The 16,514-nt window shown below is 44.8% G+C and overlaps 1 protein-coding gene across 1 annotated transcript in view; it reads left to right on the top strand.

Annotated features, from left to right (window-relative positions):
- Positions 1-16,514, top strand: part of LOC128124087 (carcinoembryonic antigen-related cell adhesion molecule 21-like) — an 82,972-nt gene that overhangs the window by 27,640 nt on the left and 38,818 nt on the right. The window contains exon 3 of the mRNA XM_052760315.1: positions 13,412-13,771. Within this exon, the coding sequence (XP_052616275.1) occupies positions 13,412-13,771 (360 nt within the window). The remainder of the gene's footprint in view (positions 1-13,411; positions 13,772-16,514) is intronic.

The raw sequence follows: 16,514 nt of genomic DNA, 5'->3' as shown, positions 1-16,514 counted from the left end.
GAAAGCAGCACCAGCAGCACCAGCAGCACCATCACCACCCACCCACACAGGCATAGAAGGACAGGCAGGGAGTGTATACAGACACAGAGCAGTGACCGCTAAGTAAGTCCTACAGAGGGCCTTGTGGATCCTAGCTTCTATCTAGGAGCTCAGTGAGATCAAAGGAAGATCCAAATGAGACCACTTTGCATTCATAGTGAACTCTGTGCTGACACATATGGACCCCCTGTCTTGGATCAAGACATATATAACATGTGATTGTGAGGTAATCTTTTCTTGTGTAGAAATTTTTGTCTTAGGAGGTACAAAAGGGATAAGAGAAAAATGAGGAACATAGAAGGGAAACAGCGGGAAGAAGAAGGAAACAGCGGGAAAAAGAAGGAAACATCAGGGAAGAAGAAGGAAACAGCAGGGAAGAAGAAGGAAACAGCAGGGAAGAAGAAGGAAACAGCAGGGAAGAAGAAGGAAACATCAGGGAAGAAGAAGGAAACAGCAGGGAAGAAGAAGGAAACATCAGGGAAGAAGAAGGAAACAGCAGGGAAGAAGAAGGAAACAGCAGAGAAGAAGAAGGAAACAGCGGGAAGAAGAAGGAAACATCAGGGAAGAAGAAGGAAACAGCAGGGAAGAAGAAGGAAACAGCGGGAAGAAGAAGGAAACATCAGGGAAGAAGAAGGAAACATCAGGGAAGAAGAAGGAAACATCAGGGAAGAAGAAGGAAACAGCGGGAAGAAGAAGGAAACAGCAGGGAAGAAGAAGGAAACAGCAGGGAAGAAGAAGGAAACAGCGGGAAGAAGAAGGAAACAGCAGGGAAGAAGAAGGAAACAGCAGGGAAGAAGAAGGGAACAGCGGGAAGAAGAAGGAAACAGCGGGAAGAAGAAGGAAACAGCAGGGAAGAAGAAGGAAACAGCAGGGAAGAAGAAGGAAACAGCAGGGAAGAAGAAGGAAACAGCAGGAAGAAGAAGGAAACAGCGGGAAGAAGAAGGAAACAGCAGGGAAGAAGAAGGAAACAGCAGGGAAGAAGAAGGAAACAGCAGGGAAGAAGAAGGAAACAGCAGGGAAGAAGAAGGAAACAGCAGGGAAGAAGAAGGAAACAGCAGGAAGAAGAAGGAAACAGCAGGGAAGAAGAAGGAAACAGCAGGGAAGAAGAAGGAAACAGCAGGGAAGAAGAAGGAAACAGCAGGGAAGAAGAAGGAAACAGCAGGGAAGAAGAAGGAAACAGCAGGGAAGAAGAAGGAAACAGCAGGGAAGAAGAAGGAAACAGCGGGAAGAAGAAGGGAACAGCGGGAAGAAGGAAACAGCAGGGAAGAAGAAGGAAACAGCAGGGAAGAAGAAGGAAACAGCAGGGAAGAAGAAGGAAACAGCAGGGAAGAAGAAGGAAACAGCAGGGAAGAAGAAGGAAACAGCAGGGAAGAAGAAGGAAACAGCAGGGAAGAAGAAGGAAACAGCAGGGAAGAAGAAGGAAACAGCAGGGAAGAAGAAGGAAACAGCAGGGAAGAAGAAGGAAACAGCGGGAAGAAGAAGGGAACAGCGGGAAGAAGAAGGAAACAGCAGGGAAGAAGAAGGAAACAGCAGGGAAGAAGAAGGAAACAGCGGGAAGAAGAAGGGAACAGCAGGGAAGAAGAAGGAAACAGCAGGGAAGAAGAACAGAACAGAGAAAGAACAGAAGAAGCAATAGAAAGAGAAAAATGAAACAAAGAATTAAGCTTTGACCCCTCAGATAATATCTCCTGGGTGTTAATGTACTATCACGGAAGCCACATCTCCTCGCTTGTTTCTAGGACTTGCTGAAAGCTGGCTCTTCAGCAAAACTGTCCCTGTGGATACTTTGGCATGGTCACTCTTGTGGGACTGTCTGCACCTTAGAGTTGCTTGGCATTATGTCTCTGTGAGGACTGCCACATGGAGGGAGTGACACTGTTAGTGCCCAGAGCTCTGGGGAGGAGAAAACTGTCCAGCATCCAGCTGCAGTGGCTGATGCCCAGCTCCACACACATGACTCCTGGCTTTTGTTACAGCTTTTCTGTAACTTATACCACTGCCATGGGCAAGACAGAGACAGACTGACTCATTTTCTCCCCAGTTTTGTCCACATCTGTCTGGGGTAGGTGAGACCCGCCTATGGCCATCCTTGTCTACCTCAGCCTTCTGCAGGGACAGCACCAACTCAGGGCCAAATTCTCAGCTGGAGAGCTGAGGGAACATGTGGAACACCAGGACCGCCAGCTCCCTCCAGTCCACAGCAGAAGACACGCACACAGGCCATCCTTCCTGAAGGATGTCTCCTGAGCCAGGGCTCCAGGCCCAGCAGGTCCCAGTGTACTCACCCTGCCCAGTCCTGCTGCCCAACAGAGGTCGTAAATCTGCCAGAGCATCTCTTCACATAGCCCAAGGCCTGTAGAGATGCAGCTGCAGGGAGAAACATGTGGCAGGGATGCAGAAGGACCAATATGTGAAACTGCCAAAGTACATGCTGCCCTCAGCCTGGAACCCACATCTCCTTCCCAGGGCCTGGATTCCTTATGGAAGGCAGTCTGGATACCCCAGAACCCCTGCACAAAAGACCAAAGATAGCATTGCCTCTAAAATGCTCCTGGCCTTGGAGAGATGCCCTCCATTAAGAACTGAAGAAGGACAGTTTTTAAAAAGACTAAATAGAGTATTCAAAATAATCTTGAAAGACAAAAACATAATTGGACACACTTTTTTTTTTTTTTTTTTTTTGGTTTTTCGAGACAGGGTTTCTTTGTGTAGTTTTGCACCTTTCCTGGAACTCACTTTGTAGACCAGGCTGGCCTCGAACTCACAGAGATCCACCTGCCTCTGCCTCCCGAGTGCTGGGATTAAAGGTGTGCGCCACCACCGCCCGGCTTAATTGGAAACACTTTAAAGAAATCAGGGCAACAATCCAACATATAATAGCTTAAATAAACAAAATATCTAAAAATAATTAAAAACTAATAAATAAAAATAAGAGTAACCTGAGAAACAATGTGGGAGACTCTAATTCAAAACATAAAAGCGAAGCTGGAGAGGTGGCATGGAGAGTCAAAGCCCTGCCACCCAAGCCTGGCAACCTGGGCTGACAGAGGAGAGCTGGCTTCCAAAATTATCCTCTGACCTCCACATGTGCACCATGGCGTGCAGAAACACATGTGTGCACTTATGCATACAAGTACACATCATACCCACATATATATCTACTAAAAATAAATTAAATTTCAAAACTTTATAACATTGAAGAAAGGAACTAAATATAAATACTAGATAAAAAAGAAGTTCCATGTGAACAGATTGGCAGATTTAATACTGTGAAAATATCTATATTACCAAAGGTGATCTAAACATCAGTGAAAATGGGGTTCAAAATTCCAAAAATGTATCTGTGAAGAGAAATAGAAAACACTACATTCTCACGGAAGCAAATGAGACCCCAATGTCCAAAGCGACCCTGAGCAGAAAGAGGAATGTTGGAGGAATCACCATGCTCCATGTCAAATATCCCTAACAACAAACCTAACAACACAGTATGGTTACTGGCAAGACATAGACATTCAAATTAGTCCAACAGAACATAGGACCTAGAGATAAACTAAGCAGCTACAGCTGATCTGTGGCCAAAAATACATTGCCAAAAAATGCATCCGAGTAAAGACGGCCTCTTTGACAAATGTTTGTAGGGAAACTGAATAGAAGAACAGAACTAGGTCCCTATTTGTCATTTGCACAAAACGCATGTGAACCCGAAACTTGGAAACTTCTGAAGGAAGAAACTTCAAGATACCTGCAGCAGCAAGGACTTTCTGGAATGGATTCCACTTCCTCAGAAATCACAACAAGAATTGGCAGATGAAGCTGGACAGTGGTGGCACATGCCTTTAATCCTAACACTTGGGAGGCAGAGGCAGGAGGATCTCTGTGAGTTGGAGGCCATCCTGGTCTACAGAGTGAGTTCCAGGACAGCCAGGGAGGCACAGAGAAACCCTGACTAGAGAAACCAAAAAAGAAAGAAAGAAAAGAATTGGCAGATGGGATTGCATGAAACCGAGAAGCACAGCAAAAGAAACAATAGAGTGAAGCCTCAGCTAGAGTGGGTGAGAAGGTTGCCAGATACACTTCTGACAGGAATTAACAAGGAGTCTATAGAAAGAGTTCAAAAAGTGAATCAGACAGCAAGAGAGCCTCAAGTCATCTGGGCAATAACAGACAAATGTACAGAGCAGAGTACTGAAAAGAAGTGCAAATATATGGAAAATTCATTACTTTTATCCACCAAGTGAATCAAAAGGGTACATGACAACTGTCAGGTGACTCTCACCTACCTCCAAGTTCACTGAGAAAGCCTGTGTCAAACAAATACACACACACACACACACACACACAATAATAAACCAATATGACGAACCTGTGCCCACAATGCAGGAGGAGACTCAGGGAGAAGACCTGTCCTCCACCTCCCAGGACCCTTCCTTTTTGCTGTGCTCAACTGCCCCACAGCTGCTTGCTAGGAGCTGCTACCTCCTCCTGGCCCCTTTTCTCCCTTTGAGACTCACCAGTTCTCAGCCTGCTCCCCACGAGGAACTCTCCAACTACCACACTGGCTGGGAGATCCAGGTGACTTTATTCTTTGGGACTCACCAGTGCCCTGTCAGCTGTCTAACTGGGACCCTCTAGTTTTCCTACCCAGCCTAAGACCCAGGACCAGTTCACACTGCCAGAGAAACTTCTTCCAACTTTCTCAGCCAAGCTGCTGCAGACCTTAGATTATAGCTGACAACCAGAAAACCTGGGATAGAGGTTGTAGCCCCAATACCAGACAGAGAAAACCAACATCCTAATCGGCTGTGAATTAGCTCCCTCCTGAACACTGTAAACACCTCTGCCAAAAAGAAGACAGCCTTAAACAAACAGAAAATATAAACTCAACGGATAACCAACTCAAGATGCACAAATCCCAACTTGGAAATGAAAACAATACAAATAACCAAATTAACACATCTCTACCAAAAAGGAAAAAAAAAAAGATGCAAACACCACAGTAACAGCCCCTATTGAAAATGACTTGGAAGAACTTCCAAATGCTTCAACCGTGGTCACACAACTCAAAACAGTCAAAGACTAAAAGAACAGTGAAACAACCAAGTTGATACAAGACATAAAACTAGAGTTTAAGAAAACATAATCAGAAATGATGCTGGAAATGAAAAACTCAATAAACTGTTTAAAAAGCTCAGTGGAGTCAAGCATGATGGTACACACCTTTGATCCCAAAACTTGGAAGCAGAGCCAGGAGGATCTCTGTGAGTTGGAGACCAGCATGGTCTGCATAGTAAGTTCCAGGACAGCCAGGGCTACATAGTGAGACCTTGTCTCCAAACAAAATGAAATGAAACAAAACAAAATTCCTTGGAAAGCCTTACCAACATAATGGGCCAAGTAGAAAATAGAGAGCTGGGGATGGAAGACCAAGTAGAGAAATTGGATCATTAGGAAATGTCAATGAGTTTAGTCAAAAGTATGAGCAGGACATGGGAGTTTGGGGATACGACAAAAACACCTAGTCTCAGTGTTAGAGGATAGAAGACAGAGAAGAACACAAAAGCAAAATACAACTCATCAAGAAAAAGAAAACAATCTAGTTTTAAAATGGGCAAAAGCCACTTGTCATAAGAGAGGTACCATCCATCAAGTCATGAGAACCACAGTCAAACACTAGGCAGAGCCATAGGAGGAGGAAGGATGTAGGAGCCAGAGAGGGCAGAGCCAGAGAAGGAGGAAGGATGTAGGAGCCAGAGGGGTCCAGGTCACCATGAGAACACAGGCTACAGAATCAACTAAGCAGGACTTATAGGGGCTCCAAGAGACTGAAGGGACTGACATGGATCCTGTGTGGGTCTGAGCTGGGTCCTTTGAATATGTTACAATTGTGTAGCTTGGTGTTCTGGTGGGACTCCCAACAGTGGACATGGAGGGTGTCTGACTCTGTGGTCTGTTCTTTGGACACTTTTCCTCCTACCGGGCTGCCACATCCAGCCATGATACCAGGGTTTCGACCCAGTCTTATTGTATCTTGTTAGTCATGTTCTCTGGATATCCCTGGGAGGCCTGCTCCTTTTTTTTTTTTTTAAAGGGAAACAGAGGAGGAGTTGACCTGAGAAAGAAGGGAGATGGGGGAGGGACGGAGAGGAGTGGAAGGAGAGGAAAGTGCACTTGGGAAGTAATGTATGAGAAAAGAATAAAAGTTTTTTTTTTTTTAAAAGACAGCAAAAAATAAAGTGGGCCAAAGGCTCAGAAGTCCCTCCAAAGAAGATGTACAAGTGGTGCATGAAAAAAAATTCAATGTCATTAACCATTGTGGAAATACATATCAAAATCACAGTGACATCTCCACTGCCATAACCATTTCTAAAGAAAGCTAGATAGATATTCAAAGGTTCCCTTGGGCAACTTGCAGACAGCTATAAAGGCCCACACAGCATCTGGAGCCTCCTTGCAACACCTCAGAGATGAGCTGCAGATCTCATAGTGAAGGCCAGATGGAGACATTGGGACACACAGAAGAATATTTCCATCAGACACACAATCTCAAAGCCTGGTGTGCTTGCTATGTTTTTGTCTTCTTGACAAAAGCCAGGGTCATTTAGGAAGAGGGAAACTAAATTGAGAAAATGCCTCCATCAGATTAGTCTGTTGTGAGGAGCACAAAGGTCCATGCACTCACAGAGAAGCACTAGGAAAACCAGGAATGTTAAACATGCTGGATAGTTACAACCTAATTTCTGCCCTGGAGGCTGGGAATGGAGATGTCCCATAGCCCAGGTGATCTCTGCACGATCTGTAGGACCAAGCCATTTCTGGTACCCACAAGCTCCAACAAAGAAGACCAGAAGTGGTCAACAATCTAGATGACCTCTGTGCTATCTATATGGCCAGTGTACTACACAAGGCACCCACATATAGAACCGGATGTGGTTAATAAACTAGGTGACCTCTGTGCTCTCTGTACGACAGAGACCACACCAGATACTCTCCTAAATCCTTAAGATAACACATGTGGCCTATCTATAGAGCCCAATTTCACAGAAGAACTGTCATGTGCTTTGAGAAGAGTTTTGATGTAATTATGTCTCCTTATGCATATGAAATTATGGTACACCAACTTTTTTCCAGATTGTACTGTGTTTAAACAGTCTCAAATAACCTGCCTGGGGCCAGAATCCTGTAGTCTGAACCAACACAGGCTCCTGAGTCCTGTTGAACAGGATTTCCTTCTGGCCTCACATTGATCATTACTCTGTGGGCCATGGTGTTTGCAGAGACCCCCACAGCCTGTAGTTAAGTCTCTGGAACATTTTCTTAATTTATAATAGATGTGGAAGGGCCAAGCCCACTGTGAGGAATGCCACCCCTGAGATGGTGGTCTCAGTCCTCCATGGCCTCTGTTTCATTTCCTTCTATGACTTCCCTTCATAGGACTGTATACCATAGGACAAAAGAAACCCTCTCCTCCTCCCCAAGTTACTTTGGTCATGGTGTTTATCACAGCAATAGAAAGCTAACTGAGACACCTGATTCCAACCAGTCCAAACACCTAGAGGTTCCTCCCACAAGCCTACTCTAACATTCCATCTTCTTCCCATGTCTCTGAGGATGCTACTTTACCTCCTGACATTCCCTACCCTCCTGGTGTCACTCAGAGGGAAAGACAGCGTGGTCACAGGGGAGTTACCTAGACAGATGACATCCCAGAAAGGTCAAGAGGACATGGGCAGACCACAGCCACAGCTCAACCCACACAGGAAGTTAGCGAGTCTCCCTAAGACTATTCATAGGATGATGAAGTCAACATCCTCTCTTTCGGACACACAGGTCAGCCCTTCCTGCACACCCAGGGTATGAAACTTCTAATTCCTGGATCAGACACTTGATTGGTGACACCAGTGACAGTGGTTCCATCCCCTTCCCCGTCATCATTCAGCTGGTTCCTTTCCAGCCCTCACAGACATCTCTGTCATCTTCCTGCTGGGAGTAAATCCCCCCTTCCCAGAGCAGTGAGAACAAAGAGCAGATGGGCTCAGTGTGTTTCTGTGTCACAAGAGGAAATACACCATTGGGTTTAGGAAGCACAGGGTCTTCCTCTGGTGCTGACAGGGATGGGGAAAGACATGGCAGAGGTCAGCCCTGGGGTGTAGACGAATTGCTAAACAGTCTTATTGAATAAAAACCGTGGAGTCACATATCAGGGTTAAAACCTGAGAGATCAGAGGAATAGGAAAAGCCACAAGCCAACCTCATCTTACTGATCCTCAGTTTACAAAAGGACCTACTTCCTGTATACCCACATCTATATGCCTTACAGTTCTGCTATCTCATTTGCTCTCCCTGTCCAGCTACATCACTTCCTCTTCCTGCCCAGCTCTGTCACTTCCTGACTGTCTGTAAAGACCTCCAGACCTCCATGATTAACTAGTGTTGGAATTTAAGGCATGTGCCACCTCTGGTTCTGTTCCCAGTGTAGCCTTGAACTCACAGAGATCAAGACAGAAGTGACCCTGGGAGGTGCTGCCTCCTGCCAGGAAGCTCAGCTTCAAGGAAGGACAACAAAGGTGACACAAGAGCAGCAGGGCATGGGAGCCATGCTGGAGTTGATGCTCTTCTCCGTAGTCAGAGAGAATTGCAGATCCTTACAACCCCATCTTGCACAGATGTGTGCCTTGGCAAGGGTTCCTACTCACAGGAGAGGAGACCATTTCCTGGGAATGGTGGGAAGAAGGAAGCACAGAGACTGGCTGGGTCTCCTAGGGAGGACAAGAGCCTGAGAGGGGACACAGGGCTTCTAGTTGGGGCATCAAAGGAGATGACACAGAGGGACAGTCTCAGCAACAAGCTCTCCCTGAACAGGAATTGGTGTGGGAAGGGAATGGGGGGATGGGAACATGAGTGATCAGATTGATTGAATTGGGATGGGATGGAGGGGAGCGGTCAATGAAAGAGGTATCTTGATAAAGCAGGCCATTTTGAGGTTAGGGAAAAAACTGGTGCCAGGGAAACTCCAAGAAATCCAAAAGGATGACCTCAGCTAAGACAGATAGCAATGGTGGAGAGGGTGCCTGAACTGGCCTTCTCCTGTAATCAGATTGGGGACTACCCTAATTGTCAACAGAGAGCCTTCATCCAGTAACTGAGGGAAGCTGATGCAGAGAGCCACAGTCAAGTGCTAGGCCAATTCCAGGTGTCCAGGTAAAGAGATGGAGGAGGGGTTGTATGAGCAAGGAAGGTCAAGATCATGATGGAGAAACCCACAGAGACAACTGAACCAAGCTAGTGGGAGCTCACAGATTCTGGACCAACTGCTAAGGAGCCTACATGGGACCAAAATAGCACCTTTGCATGTGGGTGACAGTTGTGTAGCTCTGTCTGTTTGTGGGGCCCCTAGTAGTGGGATCAGGTGTTCCTGGTGCTTCAGCTGGCTCTTTGGAACCTATTCCCCATGCTAGGATTCCTTTGCCAGCCTTGATGCAGTGGGAGGAGATTAGTCCTGCCTCAACTTGATATACCATGCTTTGTTGACTCCCATGGGAGGCTGCCCATTACTGAACAGAGGAGGAGTGGATGAGGGGGGGGGGAGGGTTGGTGGGAGGTGGAGAGAAGGAAGAGGAACAGGAAGAGAGGAGGGAAAGGAAACTGTAGTTGGTATGTAAAATAAATGAAAATATTCAATAATAACAATAAAAAAAGATCAGGCTGTAGGCAAGCTTGAAGAACATTTTCTTAATTAGTATTTGATGGAGGAGGGACCAGCCCATTATGGGTGGAGACATTCCTGGGTTGGTGTTCCTGGGTTCTACAGGAAAGCACCCTGAGTAAGCCATGAGCAGCAAGCCAGTAAGCAGCACTCCTCCAGGGCCTCTGCATCAGCTCCTGCCTCCAGGTTTCTGCCCTGTTTGAGTTCTTGTCCTGACTTCCTTCAATAATGAACAGTGATATGGATATGTAAGCTAAACAAAACCTTTCCTTCCTCAAACTCCTTTTGATCATGGTATTACACTGCAGCAATAGTAACCCTAGGACAGTAAGTTTATGAATTAAAACTACAAACTGAAATGACAACCCAAGGAAAGGAAAAACATATTTGTAAGTCATCTATATGGTACAGCTTTTGTGTTCAGAAAAAATAACTGATACAACTCAGGAAAAAAAGTGATCCCTAGTCATCAGGGAAATGCAAATTAAATCTACTGTGAGATGCCAGCTCACCCCAGGTAGATTGGCTATAATCAAAATAACTGACAACAAATGTTGCAGAGGATGTGGAGAAAGAGAAACACGTATTCTCTGCTGGTGGGTGTGAAAATTAATACAGTCATTATATAGAGCTTGTGGAAGTTCCTCAAAACGTTAGAAATACCACACGACTCAGCTGTTTCACTGGGAATATACCCAGAGATCCTGTCCCCTACCATAGAGATATTGGCACCCCATGATTACTGCTGCTCTATTCAATATAGCAAGGAGATGGAACCAAAATAGATGTCCATCAACAGATGAATGCATAATGCAAGTCTAGTGCATGTACCAAATGAAATATTATTCATCTCTAGAGAAAAATGAAATCACAAAATTTACAGGAAAGTGGATAGACTTAGAAAGTATACTATTAAATGAGATCACCCAATCTCAGGGGAAAAAGCACATGTTCTTTCTTGTGTGTGGATCCTAGCCTATATAATGTATGCATGTACATACGTAATTAAATATGGAGAGGTACGGTACAACATATAGGAAGGAGAACATGAAAGGGTAATTTTACAGAGACAAAATACTCCCTACTGAGTTCACATACATGCTGTACTTTTTTTGGATCCTGTGAATGCTCTCTCAACATGGAACACGGTTTTGATGCAAAACAGGTCCTTAACAAGCAACATGCACATGAGACTCTTTGCTGCAACCTTACTGGGACCCCAAATGTGAAGTTACATTTTTCATCTTTTAAATGTCCCTGTACAATGCAGTTCTTGTAAGTACTACCAACTTAGGGTGCATTATTCTTTAAATAAGAATTCAAGTTATAACAGCTATAGAGAGTGAAGGCTGTCCAAAGTATGCTTAAATCATCGTAACTTGGGAATTTTTGAAAATTCCAGGGAATACTGACTTACTGGCTCTGAATCGCAAAGATTAACACACGAGGTATTACCAACCCTGAGTAGCTTGCAGGTTTTGGTTTGGTTTTCATTTTATGTTATAACACTAAAATGTGTTTTTGTTAGTGAATGAATGTACTTTACTTTGAAATTTAAAAGTCGAATAAAACTATTTTAGAGTGAGCAAAGGACTTGGATATTCCTGCCCTGAACAAGATATACAAAAATTCTAATAAACACATGGGAAAGGGGGATCAACATCATCAGTCTTCATGGAACTGCAGATCAAAATGGCAGTGAGTCTCACCTCAGCTATTCTAGTCTCCAGCAAAAATCTACCTAGATCCTCAAAGGCAGCTGCACACTGGGACCTTCTTGGAAAACTAGTGCTCAGCTCCATTACAGCATTAGGAGCTTGGCTACCATCCTTGTAGCAGCCCAGACATGAGCTGCAGGTCTCCTCATGAACAACAGGGGGCGACAATAAAACCCATAATCAACAGGGAATACTCTCCTTGAGGAGGGAACCTATCTTGCAGCCTTGTTTCCGTTCCAGTTCCAACAGACCTGGAGCTCCCTCACATAATCATTCCCTGTGTCACTGAGACCCCCCACTCTGCAAGGTGACCTTATGTAGTCCCCTCCCTCCTCTCATCATCCATGAGAGCAGACAAGGATATCATAGAGCAATCACCAAGGAGAACAAAGGCATCCCAGAAAGGTCAGGGAGGGCATGGGCAGACCTGAATCACATTCAGCCAGCACAGGAAACTGGGGTCAGGAACTCTCCCTGTGCCCTCCATAGGAAGCTGGAGCACATGGTACTCTTTCTAGGACACACAGATCACCTCATCCTGCACACCAGGATACAAAACTCTGAGATAACATGTATCCATGGATCAGACACCTGATAGGTGACACCAGTGAGGATGGATCTGGGTCCTCCTCAGTCATCACTCAGCTAGACCTTTTCCAGCCCCGTGGGGAAGACTGCCACTCCGTGTTGGGAATAAATCCCACCTTCTCTGAGCATTGAGATCACAGGGCAGACTGGGCTCTGCTGGGTTTTATGTCACAAGGAAATACACCCTTGGCTCTGGGGTGAGCTGCTGTTCTCTCAGGACACAGGACACTTCTCAGCCATGTGGCTCAAAGTATGTTCTAGAACACTGAACAACAAAGAAATAGAAGGGTAGGAGGCAGCACTCACAGAAGAACAGAGCAATGTACATACACAGACTCCACCCAATGACCAACTGACTCCAGGAGGTTCCCTCCTCTGGGAGGAGGCTCAGTTGTGGGAATAAAAGCAGAGCAGACACCAGAGGGGCCCAGCTTGCCAGGAGCCTGAGAGACAGACCTCCTCTCCAGAGGAAGAGCCTAGCCCACAGCAGAGACTATGGAGCTCACCTCAGCCCCTCTCCACAAACGACAGGTCTCCTGGAGGGGACTTCTGCTCACAGGTGAGGAGACATTGCTCAGGATTAGAGAGTGGGAGAACTCAGAGACTAAATGAGGTCTTTGGGGAGAGGGAAAGAGCCTGAGAAGGTATGTCTGGCTTCTGCTTGAAGCCTGGGAGCAGCAGGAAGCTCATGGTGGATGGGAATTGGTGTGGGGGAAGAAAAACTCAGTTGTTCCACATTGTAAGCATATCAGCACTAGCCACTGTATCCTGAAGACTGACATTCACACCTCTGTCAGGGTGACTCTCCAAGACAAACTCAAACTAAGGTGAGTACACCACAGCCTCATTTCATAGGACCCTGAGAAATCTGCAAATAAACCCCAGGCTCTGGGACACTGATTTGCTCACAGGAATCTGAGCCTGTTCCAGGCACTGTGGTTTAAACCAAAATCAAACTTGTCCTCCTGCTACTACTGGGCAGGAAGACAGAGCAGCAAGGACATCTAGAAGGTTGGCCCAGGGGTTGACAAGCACTTGAGAAGAAACAGAGCATGGAAAGGTCAGAAAATGAAGGCACAGAGTCTTTAGAGGAGGAGGTCAGACAAGACATGTCTACACTCACCAAAGATTCTGATTGAGTAGAGTTCTGAGGGCAGTGAGGGGTGAGCTGTGTAGACACCTGAGAAGACAGTCCCATACAGTGGAAAGATTCAGGGGTACTGATGAATGGGGGTGATGCCGCTGACCTCGTCCCAACAGGACACACATACTGAGACTGAGAGTTGAAGACACTCACATTCCAAATTTCCTAATTTGCAAAGGTCCTAATATTGATAGGTTTTTTTTCTCTCTTCCCTCTTAGCCTTGCTTTTAACCTTCTGGAACTTTGCCACCACTGCAGAACTCACTGTGGAGGCAGTTCCACCACACGCTGGTGAAGGGGACAACGTTCTTTTCCTTGCCCATAATGTGCCAGAGACACAGAGGTTTTTTAACTGGTTCAGGGGGAATCGACTTAATATGTCAAACAGCATTATACGATTGATAACATACAGAAGTAAAATAGAAAAAGGGCCTCTCTACAGCGAAAGAGAGACAATATACACCGATGGATCCTTACTCTTCAAGAATGTCACTAAGAAAGATGCAGGAGTCTATTTGCTAATTGTGACTGTGGAAGACCTTGATGAAAAGAAAGCAACGCTGCAGTTATATGTACACGGTAAGTAATTCTCTGTAACCTCTGGGTCGAGGGTGGAGCTAATCCTATTACACACATAGGGTGTGCCTCTGTGTTATGGTCCCCACATTGTGGTTCAAACATTCAGTAAAGGACACATATTAATGTGTGGGAAAAACAGCAAGAAATCAATTGAATCCATTCTTAGAGAAAAGGGAGTGAGGGAACTGAAACCAGGCATGTCACACTTTGCCTACGGTCTTAGATGTTCATCATGAACATGGCCTTGAGAAAGACCCTTCAGGACTCAGGCAGGGCCTGGCTGAGGAAACTATGAGAGTCTCACAGAGAGATGACCCCTGATAGCTTTGCTCAAGAAACCCGTGCTATACTGCATCAGGAATCCTGGGAAGCTTGTAGACTGGATTGGAATTTGACCTCCTGTTGGAGTTGACAAGGGACAACAGTGAACTGTAGGCTGGGATCCTCCTGACAGTCAGCCTCTGAGAGCCATGTCTGAGGTAGGTCACCTGGGCATCTCTTCCTGAGAATCAGTTTGCTCAGCCTAGGCAGAGAGGTAGGAAAAGCAATCAGCTACCTATTCTGATGGTCTTCTAAGATCTCCCAGGAAGGCAAGAGCCCTAAAGAGATAGAAGAAAAAGTATACAAATGGCAGCTCCTTGCCCTCCTGGGGTCCAGCCTAGGGATTATTTCCTGCAGGCAAACACTAACAGACACTGCTTGGTGGAAGGTCAGGTCATTGTTCACATTTAAGGTTAACTTGCAGGCATAGCAATGATCATTTACCATGTGTTCTGTTATAGGGAAACTGAGAGAGGAAACACAGTCATTGAGTCAGGGTCAAATAGGCCCTCACTGGCACAAGCTATCTGTCCACAACCATATCTCCAGCCTCCCCACCATGGAGATCTACCAGGTGACCTTCAATCTTCTAGATCATTTCATAGACTCAGGATTCTTATGGGGCTCCCAGATTCATGTAAATAAATATCAAATTCCTGACAAGAATGGCCGACCTGTGGCCCATCCTGACCTAAATATCATCCAGATCCTGAGCTGTGTGAGATCTCTGACAGGCTGTCAGGTTTCTCAGGGAAGCTCAATGGGAAGACTAATCATGACCTATCTTAGAGCAGCCCTGAACAGCAAAGGCTGGGAGGACTCTGGTCTACACTGAGTAGTGGAGGCCAGTGTGGCTGGAGGGACTCGAACCTTGTGTCTCAAGAGAGGCAATGGGTCAGTGAGGACCAGGGATAAAATGAGGTCTTTCATTCTTTGTCTTGAGTCTGACCATCACTAAACACTGCAGTGTAACAGGAATCTTAAAAGTTCTTATTAATAAAAACAAACCCAGTGCCAGGTATTGGGGTGAACAATGAATGATCAGAGAAACAACAAGCCACAGCCACCTCACCTTGCCAGTTCCTCAGCTGATCCTGTTTCCTCAGCCTGGATGCCTCTCAGCCGAACTGTGCTGCTCAAAAACCTAAAAGCTTAACCAGCTCTAGTTTCTCACACCTTATATACCTTTCTGCTTTCTGCCATCACTTCCTGGGATTAAAGGCGTGAGTCACCATGCCTGGCTGTTTCCAGTGTGGCTTTAAACTCACAGAGATCCAGATGGATCTCTGCCTCCCAAGTGATAGGATTAAAAGTGTGTGTGTCACCATTTTCCGGTCTCTATGTCTATCTAGTGGCTGTTCTGTTCTCTGACTCCAGATAAGTTTATTAGGGTTCACAATATTTTGGGGAACACAATATCACCACATTTCCCATTTTTGGCTAAAATTTAAAAAATGCTTATAACTAATACAAGAAAAACTATATCCAATAAGTATATACAATATATACAGTCAAGAATTACATTAGCAATGTCTAGTCCATTAACATTTGACAGATTCAGACAAAAATTCCATTATATACATTAACAGTGTCTAGTCCATTAACATTTGATAAATTCAGACAAAAATTTCATTACTTATCCTATTTAAAACAAGTAGTTCCTTTTAAAAAGTAGATTCAATAATTGACCTTTTTATCTTATTATATCCATATTCTCTTTTTTCTTTTCATAATAGGTTCAATAGTCTATCTTTTGTCATTTTTATATCTCCCCCTATTTCTTTTTAGAGTTGATTCAATGATCTACCCATTTATACTATTATTTCTTTATCTTTTTTTCCTCAGAGTAGATCCAATGATCTACCTCATATCTATATTCTCTTTTTCTGTTTTCTTTTTTTAAACAAAAACTCTGAATCTAATCTCCTTGTTCAGCTTTTTTTCTGACCATTAACAATTAACAACTTGTAACCAACCATCACAAACAGTGACAATATCCATAACTCATTAAACAACCAAAAAAACTACCCACCCCACCACTTTGGAAGATGGCCATCGTTTTCTTTAAATTACTTCCTGCTTCTGGGGGTGAAGATGTCTTTAGGGAATCCTGAAAAGAAAATTTTGGGTTAATTATCAAGTCCTGAGATATTTAGCTGTACTATTTGTCCAATCTTTGCATAATGGGAAAGTGCAGGGCTTGTCTCAAGTCCTAGTTCAAGTAGTCTGTCAGGCTGGATCATCTCAGCTAGCCATCTTGAAATTGTTCTGAGTAGTTTGTAGTCTAAAGTCAATCTTTCTGTGTTGTTAATAAGCTTAATGGCTTTACCATAGTCCTTGTGGAATCATCATTGTGGGGTCCCATCATTCTTTTGAAGATTTGAAGATTTCAAAGTTGCTGTTAGGCATGGCCAGGGTTCCC

This window comes from Peromyscus californicus, unplaced genomic scaffold (genome assembly GCF_007827085.1).
Source record: "Peromyscus californicus insignis strain IS unplaced genomic scaffold, ASM782708v3 Scaffold_4__1_contigs__length_199733344, whole genome shotgun sequence".
NCBI lineage: Eukaryota > Metazoa > Chordata > Mammalia > Rodentia > Cricetidae > Peromyscus > Peromyscus californicus.
The sequence above is the reverse complement of the archived record's forward strand: the minus strand, read 5'-3'. Positions and strand labels throughout refer to the sequence as shown.